This window comes from Phascolarctos cinereus, unplaced genomic scaffold, assembly GCF_003287225.1.
Source record: "Phascolarctos cinereus isolate Bilbo 61053 unplaced genomic scaffold, phaCin_HiC Scaffold_5;HRSCAF=322, whole genome shotgun sequence".
Lineage (NCBI taxonomy): Eukaryota > Metazoa > Chordata > Mammalia > Diprotodontia > Phascolarctidae > Phascolarctos > Phascolarctos cinereus.
The window spans coordinates 289,741,245-289,764,274 of record NW_027555958.1 but is presented as its reverse complement, the minus strand read 5'-3'; the positions used below and the strand labels follow the sequence as shown (position 1 = coordinate 289,764,274).

General features: G+C 37.9%; 1 protein-coding gene across 2 annotated transcripts in view; it reads left to right on the top strand.

The window, feature by feature from the left end:
* Positions 1–23,030, top strand: part of MAP3K3 (mitogen-activated protein kinase kinase kinase 3) — a 105,469-nt gene that overhangs the window by 55,839 nt on the left and 26,600 nt on the right. For both annotated transcript variants that reach the window (XM_020997799.2, XM_020997798.2), the window contains one exon: positions 11,389–11,522. In XM_020997799.2, the coding sequence (XP_020853458.1) occupies positions 11,389–11,522 (134 nt within the window). The remainder of the gene's footprint in view (positions 1–11,388; positions 11,523–23,030) is intronic.

Below are 23,030 nucleotides of genomic sequence, written 5' to 3'. Positions count from 1 at the left end.
ATGTGCCAGGTACTATGCAAAGCTCTGGACATGCAAAACCAAAAAGGAGTCAGTCCCTCCCCTCAGGAGCTTCTGCTACACCGCGGAGGCCATATGCACATATATAAATGTATATAAGATAGATACAAGAAGAATATAATATGCTGATCTCCTCTGGGAATGGAAATTCCTCACGGGAGCCATCAAACCAATGAAATTACAGGTCTGCCAAAAAAAAGATATGGTAATTGTTGGGGGAAAGATTATTTAGCCAATAAAGGGATCAGGAGAAGTCCTCACGTTCAGCAGGGCACTTAAGCTGAGATTTGAAGGAAACCAGAAATTCTAACATCTTTAGAAAGTGGTTCTTCAATTTTCCAGTTTTCACACACTTTATTCTCCTTTCTGTGATTCAGCTCCCCTGGCCTACCATCTGTTCTTGGCCCAAGATCTCCTTTCTCTGTACCTTTGTCCTTGCTATCCCCCACACCAAGTTACTCTCCTTCCCCAATTCCACTTAGTTTCATTGTCTGTAGTGATGAGCCAGGTGATGTTAGAATTTGGAGTAGATCTAATCTACTATGATTTCTATGATTTCCTCCACCTCCATTCAGCAGTGAATAGGAGAGAGGATGTTGATGGTGAGAATCATCCAGGGTTGGTTTTTGGCAAAGTGTGAGTCATGATAGCACAAGGAAGCAAGAGACTTCCAAATAGAGGTTTATGTAGTATTAACTGCTTAATGGTAAGCATATGATTTCGAAGGGAGGAAAATGAAGCTAAAGCAAGAGGAAAAGAGGGACTTGGACATCATGGTAAAAAGAAATAAAAGTTTTAGGAGGAAGGCTTTCTAACTTTGTAGAATTTGCCACAGCTTATGTTCCTCTTGTATAGACATCAAGAACCTAAAACCACTGCTATAACATGAGTACATATCAGAGGAAAACTTGCTCCATGAAAAGCCTTAAAAATGAGAAGAAACACTAAATATAGTTACAGCCACTTTAAGCTTACCCACTAAAACAAGCTATTGATTCTAAGAAATAAGAAATTAAAAAAGTAAAAATATAGAGATGCATAGTCTCTTCAATGTGGGTCCTCTCTCCATTGGTACACATTGCATCCTATCGATACCTTCTCAGCCTCTGTGACTTTTGTATGTATTTTTCCATAAATCTCTAGATCTAGATCCTCCTAGATCTTGTTCACATTTCATAGATTCAAGTATAGGCCTAGGGCTGTCCACTTCTTGCCCTTCACTCTTGCCACATGACCATGTAGTCTCAGAGATGGGAAGAAACCTCAGAAACTGCCTGACCTCACCATACCTGAGCAAGAGGCTCCTATAAACATCTACAACAAATGAAATCCAGCCTTTCCTTGAAGAACAGTGGTCCTCAAGTGTGGTTCTTTGACTGAATCCAAACTTCACAGAACATATCCTTTTATTAAGGGGATTTATTCTGTGAAGTTTGGATTCGGTCAAAGGGCTGCACTTGAGGACCTAGAGGGCTACATGTGGCTTCCAGGCCACAGGTCCCCCACTCCTAGCCTGGCACATAGTAGGCACTTAATAAATGTTAACTGAGTTGGATTGAACTTTTGAACTCAGGTGTAAGGTTTGCATGTGTCCTTATTAAAAGTAACCTTATTAGATTTAATTCAGTGTTCTGGATTGCTCTTTGAGGATCCTAACTCTGCCATTTCACATTTTAGTTCTCTTTACAAGCTTCATTATCCGCAAATTTGATAAGCATCTCATGTATGCTTTTATCTAAGTCACTGACAAAAATGTTAAGCAGCACAGGGCCAATGATAGATTCTGGGGCCTCTTTTCAAATTCACCTTGAACTTCATTGAATCCAGTCATTTAAGTTCCAAATCCACTAAATGGTAATGTCTTCTGGCATGCATCTCTCCATTTTAATATTGACTTTGTCACTGTTTCCTATAGAAATTTAATGATTGTTATGGTTTTAAAGTTAAAAGGAACCTCAGAGACCTTTTAATTCAATGTATATGAGACCACCAAGTCCATCTCCAATATTGCTGACTATCCCACCTCTGTCCAGAGATGTCATCTTGGGAGAAAGTAGTATTGAAATGAGGCCCTTGAAGGAAGTACTAGATAAAGCAGTTACATCCCTCAAAAAACCAAAAAATCCCAAAGACTAATTCAGCCAGCAAATAATTGATCTTCTTGTCAAATAGAAAGAAGAGGCCATCAAGGGCATGTTTAAGGTATAAATTCATTTGCAAAATGCTGTGGAAGAAGAGAGTGGAAGATCATAAACATAATCATAAAATAGTGAAAAATGGAGGTTGAATACAAGATTGCAGAAACTTGCTGTCAGGTCATCTAAAGAGCATTCAGAGTGGAAACTGGCAGAAAGATAATAAATAAGTGGAAAACAAAGCAACTTTTTTATACTGATTGATTTTTATTTTTTATGGTAGTGGAACCAACACATTTGAAGTCTTAATATTTACCTCAGTGCTCAGTGTGTCACTTGAAGAAATAAAAATTTTACTTAAGACTAATTCAGGAAGAACTTTTAGATCAAGCCAAGTACATACAGACAGAGGAAATCTGGCTGGATACAATCCTGAACCACTGAAGGGTCATTTTGCAAGATATCTTTAGTGAGGGGGAGATATCAAAAGAATAGAAAAAAATCAAAGATGATGCTACTTCCAAAAAGAGGAAATTGAGAGCACATCTACTTTTCTCACTTTCATAAGATAATGAATTACAGATGGTTTGTGGGTAGCCTTGGTAAAAATGTGAGAAAGTAACAAGGAAACATTTGCAGGAAATAGTCTATGTCTTCACATTCACACAGTTGTCTGAAAAGTGTAAAAAATACAGGCTCATACTATTGTTTATTAATTCTAAAAAATGCTTTTTAAAAAAATGCTTTTTACCTTGGTACAGCAAAATACAGTTTTAAAGGCTCTTACAATCATAAAGGATTCTTTGATAAATGCAACCATAGAGGGAACTCTGTTCAGTGAATTTCCAATTATTAATACCAAGCAAGATATGCAACAAGGAGATGTGCATTTGCCAAAGATATTTTTTCTTTAAGAGATATCTGATACAGAGTCAAAGATTTCTTAGAGATGGTAAGGTCTCTAGATGCTCTTGTTTGTAGATGATGTTGTGCTTATTGCATCAAACCCCAGAATGTTATAGAAGTCCTAAATAAGATTATAACTAATCAAAAGTTAGGCCTTAAGAGCTACTCCAAAAAAAAAACCAAATGGATAAAGAATTCATGTCGTTTATACTGATAGGCAGTTGGATAAACAGTCCTTCAGGTTAGTCTGTTGGTCTAAGAAAGCCATCTCAGATGGAGACGGTGGGCCAAGAATTGAGGGAAAGTGGGCTGGATTACATTTAGGAAAGTGTAATGCTTTTAATGATCCCAGGCTGCAACCTAACACATAAATCCATCTTTTTAACACCATATGACCACAAGTCTGGAAGCTGTGATCCCTTAAGAGTACAGACTATTGGTGACCAAAAAGGCAATGGAGATACACATCCTGAACGTAAATGGGATACACCATATTTCTAGGAGCGATCTACACAGAAGAATTAGTTTGTTTTGCTTGGATGTACTTCTTTGTATTAAAGCAAGGTACTTTTGGAGTGAGGAAGAGAAGTCATTGGAAAATAACAGTAATATAAGAAAGAAAAGAATCAATAAAATACTTGTTAAAAAAAAATTTTTAGGATAACTGATGGACTGCTCAAACATTACACTTAGACTCATAAAATGTAAAATGACCAAGCAGAAGAAGACTTCTAGCACACTGTTAAATCCTCAGTAGAGAATCTGTGAAAAAAACATGGATCAGGATTACATAGAATGAGAACTTAGAGGTGGTTTATAGTCTGTGCCATCGAGAGGAAGTACTCACGTCAGTGAAATCACAGATCCATTGAAGTAGTGAAGGCATTCTGCTGATCACTGCAGGATACAAACTTGTGTAAGACATTATCCTTGTCATCAAGGCAAGGTCTAGTAGATGGTCTAGTAGAGAAGGGAAGATAAGTATATAAATATTTACAATATAAGGCAATAGGTGATAAAACTGTCATTTAATTGATTGTAAAACATCATAGGCATTCAGACAGTAGAGAGTCATTCTGCCTGGGATGATCATAGAAAGTTTCATATAAGAAGTAGCAACAGAGTTAGACCTTGAGAAAGGAATAGGTTATCTACAGGTAGTGAGAGGGTTGGCTCACGTGAGGCTCACACTTCAACCCCAGGAGAGCCTGGGTGAAAATGGCAAAAGGTTTTTTGAGCTTTTATTTCCAGTCAGGGACTTTCACTTTTTCCAATACATGCTGTGGCTTGCAGAGAGCTAGCTACTATCTGATAGGCATCGGGCCAGGGGTTATTGTACACAGGCCAACATCTGTGGACAGGAAAAGGAAGTCTCCCTCAACCAATGTCTATCAGAGGAAGTTAATGGAAAAACTAAGAGCTGGCAAGATTACTCCAGCGTGTTTTCAACTTTGTGTTTATCTTCACTTCAGAAACTGTAGGAGCTGTGTAAGTAGTGTAAGAAGTGTGTAAGCTGTCAAGAGCTAGTGAGGAAGAGGATGAAAATAGGGCAGAGTGAATAGTGTAGTTCAGAGGGCTGTTCTGATGCTCAACTAATATTCCTTAATCATAATGGTGAGCCTCAGCTGTATACTACAAACCCCAAAAGAAGTCTCAACAGAAATCTCTCTGTAGCTCTTAGAAAGCAAAACCAGCCAGGCAATTGTAGGCTCTCCAGGCTCCTTCAGGCTTGTATTTTCCATAGCACTGCCACCTAGGTGTTAGTGCCAGAGGTCCTGTTTTGTCACTACCAAAAATTAAGAGACAAGGCTTTCTCCAAAGGCAGGACATGCCTTGAGATTTCTCAGTGGACCCTAGATCATCGAGCTCACAGTGAAGAGGCCTAGTTGTCAAGTTGTCATCTGCCTGTAATCTAGAGGGGTTCTTGTCAGGTATCTGTGGTCTACTTCAGTCCATCACAGCACATATCCTGCTCCAAATCATACTGTTGTTAAGCCTTTCAGGAGAATCCTCCCTAACTGAGTCAGTGTTACTCTGCCAATAACAAGTAAAAAGTGAATCTGGAGAGGAAAGGACGATGGCCTTGAGTGCACCCAGAGAAGACAGTACCATAGACAGAGTGCTGTCCTTGGTGTCACAGGAACTGAGCTCAGATCCCCACTGGCTCAGGCCCACTCACTGCCTGGTCAGCCACAGACCAGTCACATTTAACCTTGTGGAGTTTCATTTTCTTCAGCTGTAAAAAAAAAAAAAGGGATTAGGCTAGATGAGGTTCCTCCAGCTCTAAATCTGTTGTCCTTATCAGTAGTCATTTTGCCATTAACTATTAATCAACAAGCACTCATTAAGAGCTCAGAATATTACATACTAGCTATTGTGCTGGGTACCAGGGCTAACAATACAGTGAAAGAAACTATTGCTACACTCAGGGAGCTTGCATTCTAACTGGGGAGACAACAAGTACATCTATAAGTAGATACAGAATAAATATAAAGACGATATTTGTAAACAAGGTAGTTTGGAGGCAGGAGGGCTCTCCCAGAGCAGTTGAAGTGGATCAAGAAAGGCTTTATGTAGATTGATAGTGCTTGAGCTACATTATAAAGGAAAAGAGGGATTCTGTGAGGCAAAGGGAGTGCATTCTAGGCATAGAGAATAGCTGGTGGAAAGACATAGAGATGAGAGGTGGAATGTCATGTGAAGAACAGAGAAAGCTAGCTTGGCTGGATCATAGAATTTTAGTGGAGGAGTTAATGTACATTGAGGCTGTAAAAACAGATTGGGTCCAGATTATATAGGGCTTTAAAAGCTAAACGGAGGAGTTTACATTTTATCCCAGAGACAATAGAAAGCTACTGGAGTTGACTAAGTAGGGAAGAGATGTGGTCAGATCTGAGCCTAAGGAAAATCCCTTTGGTAGTAGTGTGAAAAACACATTGGAGTGAAGGGAAATTGAGGCCAGGAGACAAATTAGGATTCTGTTGCAATAGTCTTAAGCAAGAAATGATAAAAAAGACTAGATCAAGTTGTGACTGCGTGAATAGAAGCAAGAAATGTGAGGCATCTCAGAGGCAAGAGATATGAAGGTAGAAACAAGTCAAATCAAATTGCAAGCATTTATTAAGAACTTGCTGTGTCCCAGGCACTGTGCTAAGTGCTGGCAATACAAAGGAAAACAATCTGCTTTCAGGGACTTACAGTCTAATGGGGGAGAAAACATGAGAACAATTATGTACAAACTACATATGTGTGTTAGTAATATGTAATAAATTAAGGTATTAGTATTAAGAGGGATCAGGAAAGGCTTCTTGTAGCATATTGGTTTTTAGCTGAGATCTTGAAGTAAGCCAGGAGGCAGAGATGAGGAAGGAAAACATTCCAGGTATGAGGGACAACTAATGAAAATGCATGGAGTCAGGAGATAAAAGTGTCTTGGGCAAGAAAGGTGGTGGAAGGGAAGGGAATAATCATTTATATAGCATTTACTATGTGTCAGGCTAAGTGACTTTTACAAATATTAACACATTTGATCTTCGGAATAATAGGTGCTATTTTTACAGTTGAGGAAACTGAGGCAGACAAAGGCAAAGTGATTTGCCCAGGATCACACATCTAGTAAGTACTTGAGGTCAGATTTGAACTCAAGTCTTCCTGACTATAAGCCAGTGTCACTAGATCAAAGAGCACGTGAAAGGAAATAAGGCATAAGAAGACTGAAAATGGTAGAAAATGGTCAGGTCATTAAGGGTTTAAAGGCCAGTGAAAGGATGCTATTGCATTAGTTCAGCTGTGCAGCAAGGAGTGGTGGCAACATCAGAAGAGAGAAGGGGGTGCACATGAGAGATAATATGAAAGAAAAATCAACAGGACTTGAAAACGGAGAGAGTAAGGAGTCAAGGATGATACTGAGATTGAAGGCCTGGGTGACGGAGGATTGTGATTTATTCAACAGTAGTAGGAGACTTAGGAAGAGAGGAGCATTTGGGAGGAAAGAAAATCAGTTCAGTTTTGGACATGTTGAGTCTAAGATGTTTAATAGGCACTTCGAGATGTGAGACTGTAGGTCAGGAAAGAGGTAAGGGCTAGACATATAGATCTGAGAATCATAGGTATAGAGATGATAGTTGAATCCATGGGAGCCAATGAAATCAACAAGTGAAATAGTATAGAGAGAGAAGAGAAAAGCGCCCAGGATAGAGCCTTGGGGGAACCCAACTATTAGTGGGTGTGATGTGGGTGAAGAGACAGAAGGAATTGTCAGATAGGTAGGATGAGAACCAGGAGAGAACAGTGTCGAAAAAACATAAGGAAGAGAGAATGCAGGAATACAGTGTGATCACTGGTGTCAGAGACCACAGAGAGGTCAAGAAGGATGAGGCCTGGGGCAGCTAGGTGGCACAGTGGATAGAGTACTGGCCCTGAAGTCAGGAGGACCTGAGTTCAAATCTGGCCTCAGACCAAACACTTGACACTTACTAGCTGTGTGACCCTGGGCAAGTCACTTAACCCCAATTGCCTAAAAAACAAAACAAAGAAACAAAAGAAGGATGAGGCCTGGGAAAGGTCATTAGATTTGGCAATTAAGAGATCATTACTAACTTGAATATGGTTTTGGTTGAGTAATGAGTTTGGTAGCCAGATTGCAGAGAGTTAAAAAAAGAGAGTGGAAGGAGTACAGGTGAAGATATCTGTAGATAGTTTTCTCAAGGACTTTAGCCAGAAAAGGGAGGAGAGATATAGAATAACAGCTAACGGATCATCAAATGATATAAGTTTTTTGAGGATGAGGTATATTAGTAGGGATATGTTTGTAAAACAGTATACAAACACCCAGTAGTGAAGGAGAGATAGAAAATTAATGAGAAATTGGGAATGACAAAGGCAGGGGGTATAAGAGAGAGTGAAGAGTCGAGGCGCAGGGGTGGGGAACCTGCAGCCTCGAGGTCCTTAAGTGCGGTCCTTTGACTGAGTCCAAGTTTTATGGAACAAATCCTTTTAACCCCTGGTCCATGGTAGCCCTATGATTATAAATCTGGGAAACAGAAAGAATGGAGGTGACTTTGACAGAACTGTGGAAGTTTAGAACAGGTGATTGAGTTGGGGAAAAGGTAATAGGTTCAGATTTGGAAATATTGAGTTTCAGTTGCCTCTGGAATATTCAGTTTGAAAAGTTCAATAGATAGCTGGCCAAGAGAGCAGACTAGATATATATATCTGGAAGTCATCTGTGTAGAGATGATCATTAAACCTATGGAAGCTGATTATCATCAAGAGAGAGGAGATCCCAGGACAGAACCATGGGAAGCTTACAGTTAGGGGGCATGTGATGATCCAAAGCAAAACCAAACTGAAGTAAGAGAAACTTGAGAAGGAGTGGTTAGAGACAGGAGGAGATACAGGAGAGATCAGTGTCATAAAAATCCAAAGACGAAAAAGTATCCTGGAAGAGAGGAGAAGGTGGTCAGGAGTGTCATGCAGCAGATGGGTTGAGAAGGATGAGGACTGAGAAAAGACCATCAGATTTGGCAATTAATAGATCACTGGAAGAAAAGAAGCTTTGGAGTAGAATCTATAGGGACTGAGATAGGGGATCAATAAAAGGCAACTCCACCAACTAGTGCCTAGTCGAAACTGATGCCATACCACTGAGACTACCAAAAAATTATTTTATAAAGCTAGAAAAAACAGTAAAACCAAATCTGAAAGAACAAAACATCCAGAATATCAAGGGAACTAATGAAAAGAAATGCAAGGGAAAGTGGCCTAGCTGTACCAGATCTTAAATTGTATTATAAAGCAGCAGTCATGAAAACTACTTGGTACTGGCTAAGAAATAGAGTGGTGGATCAGTGGAATAGGTTAGGTATGCAAGACACAACAGTTAATGACTATAGTAATTTACTGTTTGATAAATCCAAAGACTCCAATTTCTGGGATAAAAATCACTATTTAACAAAAACTGCTGGAAAGACTAGAGAATAGTAGGGCAGAAACTATGCATAGACCAACATGTTACACCCTATACTAAGATAAAGTCAAAGTGGGTACATGATTTAAATGCAAAGACTGATACTATAAGCAAACTAGGAGAGCAAGGAATAGTTTACCTATCAGGTCTATGGAGAAGGAAAGAATTTATGACCGAGAAAGAGAACATTATTAAATGCAAAATGGATATTTTGATTACATTAAATTGAAGTTTTTGCACAAACAAAGCCAGTGCAACCAAGATTAGGAGGGAAACAGAAAACTGGAAAAGAATTTTTACAACCAGTCTCTCTGATAAGGGACTCATTTCTAAAATATAGAGAGAACTGAGTCAAATTTATAAGAATACAAGTCATTCCCCATTTGAGAAATGATCAAAGGATATGAACAGGCAATTTTCAGAGGAAGAAATTAAAGCTATCTATAGTCATATAGTCATGTGAAAAAATGCTCTAAATCACTATTGATTAGAGAAATGCAAATCAAAATGATTCTGAGGTACCACATCACACCTGTCAAATTGGCTAACATGACAAAGCAAGAAAATGCTAAATGTTGGAGAAGATGTGGGAAAATTGGAACACTTAATGCATTGTTGGTGGAGTTGTAAACTGATCCAACCATTTTGGAGAGTAATTTGGAACTATGCTCAAAGGGCTATATTGTGCGTACTCTTTGACCCAGCAATACCACTTCCAAAGAGATCATAAAAACAGGAAAAGGATCCACATGTACAAAAGTATTTATAGCAGCTCTTTTTGTGGTGGCCAAAAATTGGAAATTAAGGAGATGCCCATCAATTGGGGAATGGCTGAACAAGTTGTGGCATATGAATGTAATGTAATATTATTGTTCCATAAGAAATGATGAGCAGGCAGACTTCAGAAAAACCTGGAAAGACTTATATGAACTGATGCTGAGTGAAATGAGCAGGACACAGTAACAGCCGCATTGTGCGATGACTTATTTGGATAGACTTGGCTTTTCTCACCAATGCAAGGATCTAAGGCAACTCCAAAAGACTCAAGATGGAAAATGCTATCCTCATCCAGAGAAAGAACTATGGAGTCTGAATGCATATGGAAGCATAGTATTTGCTCTCCTTTTCTTTTGTTGTTTTGTTTTATTGCTTCATTCTTGTGGTTCCTCCCATCAGTTCTAATTCTTCTTTACGTCATGACTAATGGGAAAATATGTTTAATATGAATGTATATGTAGAGCCTATAACAGATTACACACCCTCCTTGGGGAGGGAGGAAGACAGGGAGGGGGAGAAAATTTACAACTCAAAATCTTATGGAAGTGAATGTGGAAAACTAAAAATAAATTCATTATTAGAGGAAGAAAGAAAGAAACTGGTTAACATGACTTTTTAATGAAACTGGTCAGGCCCACCTATGATACTTCTTCTGGCTCCGTTCAGCAGCAGGTGCTTAGGACAAAAGGAGATAGTTGGGAGGTATAATCCAGAGCTGAGGTTTGGTAAGGAATAAGTAGCAGTAGGACAAGGGGAAGAGGAATTCTCATTTAGGGTAAATAGCCAAACTCTCTTTTTCTATTAATGAAAATTGTAACAAAATTTCTGCTGTTATTTTTGAAGTCCTGAACTGGGTATTTTTTCTAGGCTCTTCTTAAGGGAGAAGAGAGTATTGTTAGTTTCCCAAATGGTGCTGTTTAGGAATTATGCTGTGCTCAAAAGATTTGAATGACTCAAGTCACAAGGAGTAGATAGAGAATTCTGGACCTTTTTTCAAATCCCAGCTTCTCATCTGAGTGACCTTGGTTAAGTCACTTCCCCTCTTTGGGCCTCAGTTTCCTTACCTGTGATTGGATTTGATGATTTCTAAGGCTCCTTCAAGCTATTTTATTTTCTTACAGCAGTTTGAATTTAGTTTGGATGCTATTTTAATGTTTTTATACTGGTTTGGGAATTTTAGAAAATGTTATCTAGGTTTGATCGATTAGAATTTGTTCTCTAGAGTTTATTTTGGCATATGTCTAAGCTCTTATTTGTGCCCTCTTTATTGATTGATTCATATTCTTGCTAGGATAGGACTTTTGATTCGCTTCTGAGAGCTGAGGTCCCAAAGGTTATATTGGGGGAAGCCACTGCAATACTGAGGGAAACCTGGGACTAGTTTAGAGATTTGTGCTAAAGTCTTTTTTAGTTTATGTACCCATTGTAGTTCTTGTAACTTATGTTATATATAAACCTTCTTCAGAAGTTGGAAACTCTGCACTTGCCCCACTATATACTTGTTCCTTTCCTGCTGCTCATTTCTCTGAACTTTTATCAAAAGTTATCAAAAATACTTATATACAAAAATCTTTTATGCTACAGGCTCTCAGAACCCTGGCCGAAGCTCACCTCCCCCAGGGTATGTGCCAGAACGTCAACAACGCATCGCACGACAGGGATCTTATACCAGTATTAACAGTGAAGGGGAATTTATTCCAGAGACCAGTGAACAATGTGTGAGTATGAAGGCATAGGAAGCAAATAAGTGGGTAAAAGCCTCAGATGTTGACCCAAGGGTAGAGCCTGAATTAAACCTGGAATGATACCTGGAGGGAAGTCATCTGAAATCAGGGTGGCTGATATAAAACGGAAATGATTTAAGATCTAATAAAGATGGGTAAGACTTGCAGCCTGTTTCAGGTTGTCCTGTTGGGGTTGCTCAATGTTGATAGTATCACCATCATCCAAGGTCTGGTTCTCAGCTTTTCAGGTTTAGAATCTTGATTTTATCACTTTACTAGGCAATAATAAGGCTCCAGGGGACTGAGTCACAAATTCACAATATACTGATTTGTAAATCAGAAATTCAGCTTCTTAATTTATAGAGTGATATGCCCTTCCAGTGAAGGTTTTCCAAGGTACTGTCTTCTTGGTTTCTAGCTATAAATAAAAAAACAAGTTAATAATCATAAGGTTGCTTATTGAATGTGGAATCAGGGGGAGGGAATTTTAATCAAGCATTTATTAAGAGCCTACTGTGTGCCAGGTACTGTGCATGCTAGGTTACAAAGACAAAAATGAAAGTTTCTGTTTTTAGGGAGCTTACATTCTATCAGAGGAGACTTACAGTCTAGCGGGGGAAATAAAAAGGCACATAAATACATATAAAAGATATACAAAAGAAATACAAGATAAATTTTTAAAGTGAGGCACAGACAACTAGGGACTTCATTTAGGTGTCCCTTAAACAAGAGTTTTGAGGGAAACCAAAGGTTCTAAGAGGTAGTCACAAAGTAGAATTGTTCCAGGCATGGGGATGACCAGTGCAAAGGTGTGGAGATGAAAGATGGAGTTGTCATGTTTGAGGAAAAACAAAAAGGCTAGTTTGGCTGAACCTGTGTGGAAAGGAGCATAATGAGGTTGGGGCTAGATTGTAAAGGGCTTTAAAAGATAAACAAAGGAGCTTATGTTTGATCCTAGAGACAATAGGGAACCACTGAAATTCGCTAAGGAAGGGAGTGACATGGTCAGATTTGCACTTTAGGAAAATCACTTTGACAACTCTGTGGAGGATAGATGGGAGTGGAAGGAAACTTTAAGTTGGACAATCAGGTAAGAAACTGCTATAGCAAATCTAGGCAAGAAGTAGTGAGGCTCCTAACAGGGATAGTAGCCATGAGTAGGGCAAAAAGGGACATATATGAGAGAAGTTACTGAGAATGTCAAGATTTATCAACTGATTAGATGTGTGAGGTGAGTAGGAGTGAGGGTTTGGAGAATAACAATGAGGTTGTACATCTAGGTGACTAGAAGGATGGTAGGGCCCTTGTCAAAAAAAAGGAGTTTGGAAGAGAAGTGGGTTTTGGGAGAGAGATAATGAGTTCAGTTTTGGACTTGTTAAGTTTGAGATGCTTACTGAATATCCAGTGTAAAATGTCCAGGCAATCAGTGGAACTGAAGAGAGAACTTTGGGCTGGATATATTGATCCAAGAATTATATGCATAGAGATAATAAATGAACAAATAGAAGCTGATTAAATGACCAAGTGAGAAAGTGATGAGTAAAAAGTATTCAGTGAAGATATAGCATTGATAGAGTTTGACACGGTTTCTCTTCATTTACCATGGAGATGTGCTGATGTCAAGAGAGGATCTCTTGACTCCTCATGTGTTGGCTCTTGTACTTAGGCTACTAGGAATCTCTTTCAGTGGTACAAGCAAGTCTCTAGGATGATTTCAGTAGCTTTTAAGGAAAACCTAGTCAAGCATTAATACAGTAGGGACTTAGGAGAGAAAGCTGTGAAGTGAGAACAGATTACTTCAGTTATAGATAATTAGCATTGATCACATTCCTTCTCTTTCTCCACCCTTCTTCTTGGTAAAGAAAAGTTTGGGTGAGGGGAAAAGAGAGGAAAAATGTAGGAGTATATGATGGAGAGAAAGATGCAATTAACAATCATAATAATGAACATGAAGGAATGAACTTAGAAAAACAGAAGAGGGTAGTAGAATAGATTAGGAAGCAGAATTTAAAAATCTGAGACACTTCAAACAAAAAGATTCACAATTAAAATGAGGGGCTGGAGCAGAATATTATTTTTTAGATCTTATACAAAGCAAAACTAAAAATAACCATAATTAAAAGAGCAGACAAATCACACTGTGTGTAAAGGCATGATAGATAACAAAATACTATCAGTATTTAATATATATTCTTAACATCTGAGTACTTAAAAGAAAAATGTATCAAACTACAGGAAGATACATATAATAAAATTATAGTAGTGGGATACTTCAGTGTGCCTCTTCTAGATCTAGCTAGATCTAACAAAAAGATAAGTAACAAAAAATGTAAGGACCTGAATAGAATTCTAGAAAACTTGGATATGGTGAATCTCTCTGGTGATTATTAAATGGAAATAGGAAGGAACATCCATATCTTTCAGCTGTGTGTGGCCCCTTTACAAAAATTGACTGTTTCTTAACACATAAAAAAAAATCTCATAAATACAGAAAAGCACAAATATTAAATACATCCTTTGTTGACCAAAACACAACAAAAACTATAAGCAATAAAGGAACTTTGGAGAAAAGATTCAAATGTTATTTTACATGAAATAATTTTATTCTTTAGAATTGGTGAATAAAAGGGAAAAAATCATAGAAATGATACATGATTTCATCAAAGAAAACGAAAACAAGATGACATTAAATCTTAGGGTTTAGCCAAAGAAATCCTTAGGAAAAAAGTTAATTTTTAGGCACTTTCATCAATAAAAGAAAAAGAACAGATCATTGAATTGATCTATCAAACAAAAAACTAGAAAAGCAACAAATAAAAAAACCATCCAGACAAAAAATAGAAATTCAGAAGATCAAAGAAGGGATGAATAAAACTGAAAACAACAAAACTATTGAATTGACAAACCCTAAGAGCTGCTTTTTTTGTGGGGGAGGGGGACTAATTAAATAAACCATTCACAAATCTGTTTTTTAAAAAAGAAAAAGGAAATTAAAATTATCAATATAAATAATTAAAGAGAATTCATGACAAATGAAGAGGAAGTAAAGGAAATTTTTAGAAACCATTTTGTCCAGTTATATACCCCAAAAAATCTGTTGATTGGAATGAAATATGAATATTTACAAAAATATAAAATTCCCAGGTTAACTCAACAAGAAACAGAAAATCCAAGTAACCCAGTCTCAGAAAAAACAAATAGAATAGGCCATAACTGAAATTCCAAAGGGGGAAAAAACCTAGGACCAGATAGATTTACAAGTGAATTATGTCAAATGATCAAAGAACAGTTGCAATATTACATAAACCCCTAGCTTCTGCCTCTTAGTTTCCCTGGTTTCCTTCAAGGCTCAACTTCTGTAGGAAGCCTTTCCTTATCTTCACACCTCACCCTAATGAAAGTGCTAGTGACTTCCACTTTCATACTACCTTCCACCTACTCCATAGACATCTTACATTTACCTAGTTATTTACATATTACCTCTGCCAATTAGGAAGTAAGCTCCTTAAAGGCAGGGTCAATTTTTTGTCTTTCTTTATATCTCTCCCTAGCTCTTGGCATAGTTCCTGACACATAGCAATGGTTTAATAAATGCTTACTGACTATCATTCTGTCTCTGTCTCTCCAATTCTTCCCCAGTTACAATTTACTGTGAGAGCCAAAGAACCAATCCTGCTCTGCTGTATGAGGTTTGCATTACATTGACCCTGACTTCAGTATCTGTCCCACAACTGTTTCCAATTTCTCTCCAATTTAATCTAAACTTCTCTGGCTGATTTAAGGCCCTTTTTTGATATAGGTCCATGATAACCATCCAGTCATATTTCATACTCCCCCATAATGTACAGCTTTCATTCTAATGAGTTTTACCTTCTCTCCATTCCACAAAAATATCATATTGACTATTTGCAAAAAGTGGAAGAGAAGGCAGCCTAACAAATTCCATCTGTTAAACAAATATGGCCTTGATAGCCAAACCAGGGAGAGACAAAGCAGAGTATAGGGAAACTAGTCTATAGTTAGACCAATTCACAGCTCCACAAACATTGAATTAGGGTGTCTCTTTTCCCACAGTCTCTTCAACAACTGTTATTTTCTTTTTCATTGTCTTTGACAATCTGAGAGGGAACCTTAGAGTTGCTTAAATTTGTATTTCTGTAATTACTAATTTGGAGAATTTTTTCACACACAAAATAATCAAAGAATGGAAGAAAGGACCCATATGTACGAAAAATATTCATAGCAGCACTTTTTGTTCTACATCTGGAAACAAAGTGGATGTCCATCAGTTGGGGAGTGGCTAAACAAATTTTGGTATATTAATATAATGGAATATTATTGTGCTGTAAGAAATTATAAAAGAGATGGTTTCACAGAAATGAGGGAAGACTCATATAAACAGATGCAAAACAGAATGAGAATCAGAAGAACAATTTACAATAACAATACCATGAAAAAGGAAAACAACTTTGAAAGAATTAAGCTGTTCACAATTTGGAATTATGCCCAAAAGGCCATAAAACTGCATACCCTTTGATCCAGCAATACCACTACTAGGTCTGTATCCCAAAGGGATCATAAAAAAATGGAAAAGAACCCACATGTCCAAAAATATTTATAGCAGCTCTTTTTGTGGTGGCCAAGAATTGGAAATTGAGGGGGTGCCCATTAAGTGGGGAATGGTTGAATAAGTTGTGATATATGAATGTAATAGAATACTGTTGTTCCATAAGAAATGATGGGCAGGTGGGTTTCAGAAAAACCTGGAAAGACTTATATGAACTGATGCTGAGTGAAGTGAGCAGAACCAGGAGAACACTGTACATAGAAACAGCAACATTGTTCAGTGACTAACTTTGATAGACTTAGCTCTTCTCAGCAATACAGTGATCTAAGACAGTTCCAAAAGACTCATGATGGAAAATCCAGAGAAAGAACTATGGAGTCTGAATGCAGATCAAAGCATAATATTTTCTTTTGCTTTTGTTTTTTCTTTCTCGTGGTTTTTCCCTTTTGTTCTGATTCTTCTTTCACAATATGGCTAATGTGGAAATAAGTTTAATATTATTTTACAGGTATAGCCTATATCAGATTGCATGCCATCTTAAGGATGAGAGGGGGAAGGGGGGGAAGGAGGAGAAAAATTTAGGACTCAAAATCTTATAAAAGTGAATGTTGAAAACTAACACTAATTTTTTAAAAAGAGTTGCATTCAAAGCAAACAAACAACAAATATGTATTGAGTGCTATTATGGTATTTAAAAAATTGATACCAAGCACTTTTATTGCAAATTATTTACTTTTCTGCTTAAAAAAAAAATTAAGGTCTCTGATCAATATAATGAATAACCAGGACTCCAGAAGACCAATAATCAACCATACTTCCCTGTCTCCACCCCATCTTTACTACCCCTCTCCTTCAGCAAAGGAGTGATGCACAGAATGAGACAGATGGTTTAAGACACGGCTTATTTATGAATTTATTTTGTTTGACTATGCTTATTTATTATAAGGAGGGCTTTTTTTTTTCTTAAAAGAGTAGTAGATTTTTGGTAGGGAGAAGAGAGGTTGTGGTAGAGATGCCAGAAAAAAAGAAGTGTTGCATTGTCTGTAGTGTCACTTTCCCAACTCCGATTGGCACTGGCAGATTGGGTCTCCGGAGTATAACTATTTCTCCCTTCAGGTTTCTAGAGGTAACTCTAGTCTAGTACTATATTGTTCATGAGCCTCCATCTGATGTCTCTAATGTCAGTTGCCAGTTAATACTGTTTTAATATCATTTAATCAATTAAAATAAATTAGCTTTTCCAAAGGAGTGCTAACTGAGAAGTTATATCAAGGAATGAAGTATAACAACATCCCAAAGCAGGAGCATACTCTCCTCCAGAAAGGTAACTCAAATTTAAAGTGATTGACACAAAACATTCCACTTCTTCCCAAATTCACTGCCAGGTACAACATAGCAATGAAACAATTGCTCCCTTGCTTTCAGGACATGGTGTCTTGACTGCTGGGTTGATTTACTGCTGACCTGAGTCACACATTCCCTCCTCAGGCCTGGCTCCTCAGTGTTCATGGAAATTGCTGCTCCCAGCTCTACATGCCAAGAAGATCTTTGATGGTTCTTCTGAGCTGGTCTATTCTGTCTTTAAATCACCTAAAATCTTGGAAAGAACAGACTTAATAGAAACAGAAGAAGCAGAGACATGATGCAGTCATGGCTAAGTCTCCTCTTCTTACAGTATTTCTTGCCTTACTTGCCACTAGGGATGAGAAAGCAAGTTCATCTGCCTGAGCCTTTTGTATGTATGCTCAGTTCCTGCTCAGCAGCCATATAAATGGCTTTTTGTCACCATATAATTAGCCAGCAGGAAACATACAGGCTACCTGGGCATACAGTTAAGCAGAGAAGGAAAGAGTCTCTCGATCATGAATTTTCCAAAGCAGGATATTATGCACATTCTAATCCAGCTCCTTATTGTCCAGTCTCCCCATTACTGAAAAAAAGAAAGAAAATAACTTCAATGAAAGATTATAAAAATAAATAGAAGAAAGCAAAGGAAGTTTAGGAAAAGAAAGAGCATATTTTTTTTTAAATTTTTTTTTCAAGTTTTTTTTTAGGCAATTGGGGTTAAGTGACTTGCCCAGGGTCACACAGCTAGTAAGTGTCAAGTGTTTGGTCTGAGGCCGGATTTGAGCTCAGGTCCTCCTGACTTCAGGGCTGGTGCTCTATCCACTGTGCCACCTAGCTGCCCGTAGAAAGAGCATATTTTTAAAAAAACCAAGCTGTATGTAATAGAGATTTTCAATTTCATATAAAAATCTCTTTTTGTTCTTTGTATATGTAAATAGTCATTTTTGTTGACATTTGTCAAGTTCATAAATTTTTTTTAAAAAAAATTTTTTTGGCTAGGCAGTGGGGTTAAGTGACTTGCCTAGGGTCATACCACTAGTAAGTGTGCACTGTGCCACCTAGCTGCCCCAAAAAATGTTTTTTTTTAAAAAGAGGCAATGAGCATATGGGAAAAAAATCACTGGGTTTGGAATCCAGAAGACCTGATCCACCAGGTGCTGTGTGACGTTGGGCAAGTCACTTGAACATTGAGCCTCAGTTTCCTTATCAATAAAATAATAAGAATAATTGTATACTACCTGTTCATGTGTTTGTGAAGAATGAACACTGTAAACAAACCATAAAGCGTTTTTTTATAAATAAGGAAATCAGTGCTTATCCTTATTAGCTACAGCAAGGTAGCAAGATACAAAATAAGTCCTCCTCAAAAATCAGCATTTCTTGAGGGTGGAACCAAGATGTTGGAGTAAAAGCAGGGACTTGCTTGAGCTCTCCCCCAAACCACTCCAAATACCTGTAAAAAAAATGGCTCAAAATAAATTCTAAAGCAGCGGAACCCATAAAAAGATAGAATGAAACAAATTTCTAGCCCAAGACAACCTGGATGGTTGGTTGAAAAAGTCTGTCATGCCAGGCAGGGAAAGGAACACAGTTCAGCATGCAGGCAAAACAGGCCTCAGCGACCCTGGAGCAGGCCTTGGAGGACTGAATCACGGACAGCTGTTTCCAGACTTCTCAACCCACTAACGCCAAGGAGAACTTAGAAGGTCAGTAGGAAAAGTCTGTGACTACGGTGAGAGAGAAACTTGGTCCCAGCCCCAGTCCTGGTGCAGCCCCAGGGCAGCAGCTGCTTCCAGAGCTTCAGGCCCACAGACTGAGGAGAAATTGAGTGGCTGATCACAGGGGGATTACAGGGATCTCTTTGCTGGTGCTGAGGCAGGATTCTCTTGCTTTGCCTGTGCTTGGATTTGGGTCACAGTTCTGGGTGGCCGTCCTGGGGCAAGGAGGAGTGCTGGAGTGGTGGAGCTTGTAGTGGTGGTGCAGAGAGAATCATCTTCACAGTTCCAAGGCAGAAAAGAGTGTTTATGGTCACTCATAGACCAGAGCACAGGCCAGGAAGGGGAGTAAACACCTCGTCTTTGATCATACCGCCTTGGAAGAACTGAAAATTTACAGGTCTCTAGAAGTATATCTCTGAGAACAGCTGCACAAAGCCCACCGAGGCTTGGGACAGTGCATTCTCCACACTGGAAGCAGACCCCTACCTTAACGAAGAGTTTATAACTCAAGTAATTGGCTGGGATCATGAGCAAACTGCACAAAAAAAGTCAGACCATAGAATATTTCTTTGGTGACAAGATCAAAACATATAACTAGAAGAAGACAACAAAGTTAAAGCTCCTACCTCCAAAGCCTCCAAGAAAAATATGAATTGGTCCCAGGCCATGGAAGAGCTCAAAAAGGATTTTGAGAAGGAAGTAAGAGAAGAAGAAGAAAAACTGGGAAGAGAAATGAGAGTGATGCAAGAAAATCATGAAAAACAAGTGAACAGCTTGCTAAAGGAGACCCAGAAAAGTGCTGAAGAAAATAACACCTTAAAAAATAGACTAACCCAAATGGCAAAAGAGGTCCAAAAAGCCACTGAGGAGAAGAATGCCTTCAAAAGCAGAACTGGCCAAATGGAAATGGAAGTCCAAAAACTCACTAAAGAAAATACTTCCTTAGGGGCAGCTAGGTGGAACAGTGGATACAGAACCGGCCCTGGATTCAGGAGGACCTGAGTTCAAGTCCGACCTCAGACATATAACACTTACTGGCTGTATGGCCCTTGGGCAAGTCACTTAACCCCACTGCCTAGCCAAAAAAAAAAAAAAAAAAAAAGAAAATATTTCCTTAAAAATTAGAATGAAGGGGCAGCTAGGTGGTTCAAATCTGGCCTCAGACACATAACACTTACTATCTCTGTGACTCTGGGCAAGTCACTTAACCCCATTACCTAGACCAAAAAAAAAAATTAGAATGGAGCAATTGGAAGCTAGTGACTTTATGAGAAATCAAGACATTGTAAATCAAAACGAAAAAAATGAAAAAATAGACAACAATGTGAAATTTCTCATTAGAAAAACAACTGATCTGGAAAACAGATCCAGGAGAGATCATTTAAAAATTATTGGACTATCTGAAAGCCATAATCAAAAAAAAGAGCCTAGAGATCATCTTTCAAGAAATTATCAAGCAAAACTGTCCTGATACTTTAGAACCAGAGGGCAAAATAGAAATTGAAAGAATCCACTGATCACCTCCTGAAAGAGGAAAACTCCTAGGAATATTGTAGCCAAATTCCAGAGTTCCCAGCTCAAACAGAAAATATTGCAAGCAGCCAGAAAGAAACAGTTCAAGTATTGTGGAAACAATCAAGATAACACAAGATTTAGCAGCTTCTACATTAAGAGACTGGAGAGCTTGGAATATGATATTTCAGAGGGCAGAGGAGATAGGATTATAACCAAGAATCACCTACCCAGCAAAACTGAGTATAATCCTTCAGGGGAAAAAATTGACATTCAGTGAAATAGAGGACTTTCAAGTATTCTCGATGAAAAGATCAGAGCTGAATAGAAAATTTGACTTTCAAATACAAGACTCAAGAGAAACAAGAAGAGGTAAACAAGAAAGAGAAATCATGAGGGACTTATTAAGTTTGAACTGTTTACATACCTACATGGAAGGGGTGATATCCAGAGAATAAAATTAAGGAGTGAGAGAGAATTATATTGGGAGAAAGTGAAAGGGAGAGGTAGAATGGGGTAAATTATCTCACATAAAACAGACAAGAAAAGGCTTTTACAGTGGAGGGGAAATGGGGGATGGTGAGAGGGAATGAGTGAATCTTATTCTCATCAGATTTGGCTTAAGGAGGGAATAACAAACATACTCAATTGGGTATGGAAATCTCTCTTACCCTACAGGAAAATGGGGGGGGAGGGGACAAGAGAGCAGGGTAGGCAGATTGGGGGAGAGCGTAATCAGAAGCAAACACTTCTAAGAAGGGACAGGGACAGAGACAATAGAATAAACGGGGTGGGAAAGGATAAGGGAAATATACTTAGTTCTTCACAACATGACTACTATGGAAGTGTTTTACATGACTACACATGTATAACCTGTATTGAGTTTCTGGCCTTCTCAATGAGGGTGGGTGGGGAGGGAGGAAGGGAGAAAATTTGGAATCCTGAGTTTTAAAAACAAATGTTAAAAAATTGTTTTCACATGCAACTGGGAAATAAGATATACAGGCAATGGGGTGCAGAAATCTATCCTGCCCTATAGGAAAATTGAAGGAGAAGAGGATAAGAGTGGGGGGTGGATAGAAGGGAGGGCAGATTAGGGGAAGGGGTATTCAGAGTGCATGCCATCTTGGGGTGGGGGGAGGGACGAGATGGGCAGGAAATTTGGAACTCAAAATCTTGTGGAAGTGAATGTTGAGAATTTTAAAAAAATAAATTAATGAAAAAACCATCATTACTATAAAGTACAAAAAAGATAGGAAGAAATAAAAGAAATTTTGTCCAAAATAACTATTAAGTATAAAATATATGGGAGTTAATCTATCAAGGCATTCATAATATTTATATAAATCCAACTCTTTAAAGTACCCTTTACAGAAGTAAAGTAAGGTATATTGGAAAGAAAATCACTGCTTGAGTGTGGGCCATGCCAATATAATTAAAATGATAATAATTAAATGCATAGATTTATATAGATAATGCTTAATGCTAAGGAGATACTTTTATTTATTTTGAGCAGGATTATTTATTTTGTTATGAAGTAACAAAATTTGGAAGAAAAATATCTAGAATCTCAATGGGAAATAGTAGGGGTATGAATGAAAGAAGTTTTGCATTATGAAATCTTAAAACTGTATTCTAAACTCATTAAAAAATCACTTAGTGTTGGATACAACAACAGAAAATTGGATCACTTGAACAGCCTAAATAAGATACAGACAAGTCATTGAAAATAGTAACTTCATATTTGATAAATCCAAGAATGTAAATTACTGGAGTAAAGATTTTCTTTTTTAATTTAGCAAGAACTGCTAGGAAAACTAGAAAGCATTTTAGCAGAAATTTGGTTTGGGCCAATGTCTTCTACTATATTACTGCGTTAAAGCACAAAATGGATATGTGCCCGGAATATAAAATGTCATACCATAAAAAAAGAAGATAATGGAATCAGATTTCACAAGTGTGGCTAGAGGGTGAATTATTTTTCCCTCTTTCTTTAAAAAATTATTCATGTCTTTTGTTTTACATCACTTTCACTTCTGAATACATCTTTCCTCCTTCCCAACCCAGGAAGCCATCCTTTATAATGAAAAAAAAATTTAATAAGGAAAAAGCAATCGTGTAAAATCAACCATCCTGTCATCCAAATCTGACATGATATTCAGTATTTCAAACCCATTATCCCATACCTTTGCAAAGAAGGGATGGAGAGGCATTTTCTCTCCAAAGAAAATTCTCCAAATTTTCTTCTCCAGATTCAGTTGAAAAATTTAAGTTTTTGACCTTTTGTTCTTCCATTTACATTGTTGTATTGTCCTTTTATTCCTCCCTAATTGATTTCCTGTTTCAGTCTCTACAGGT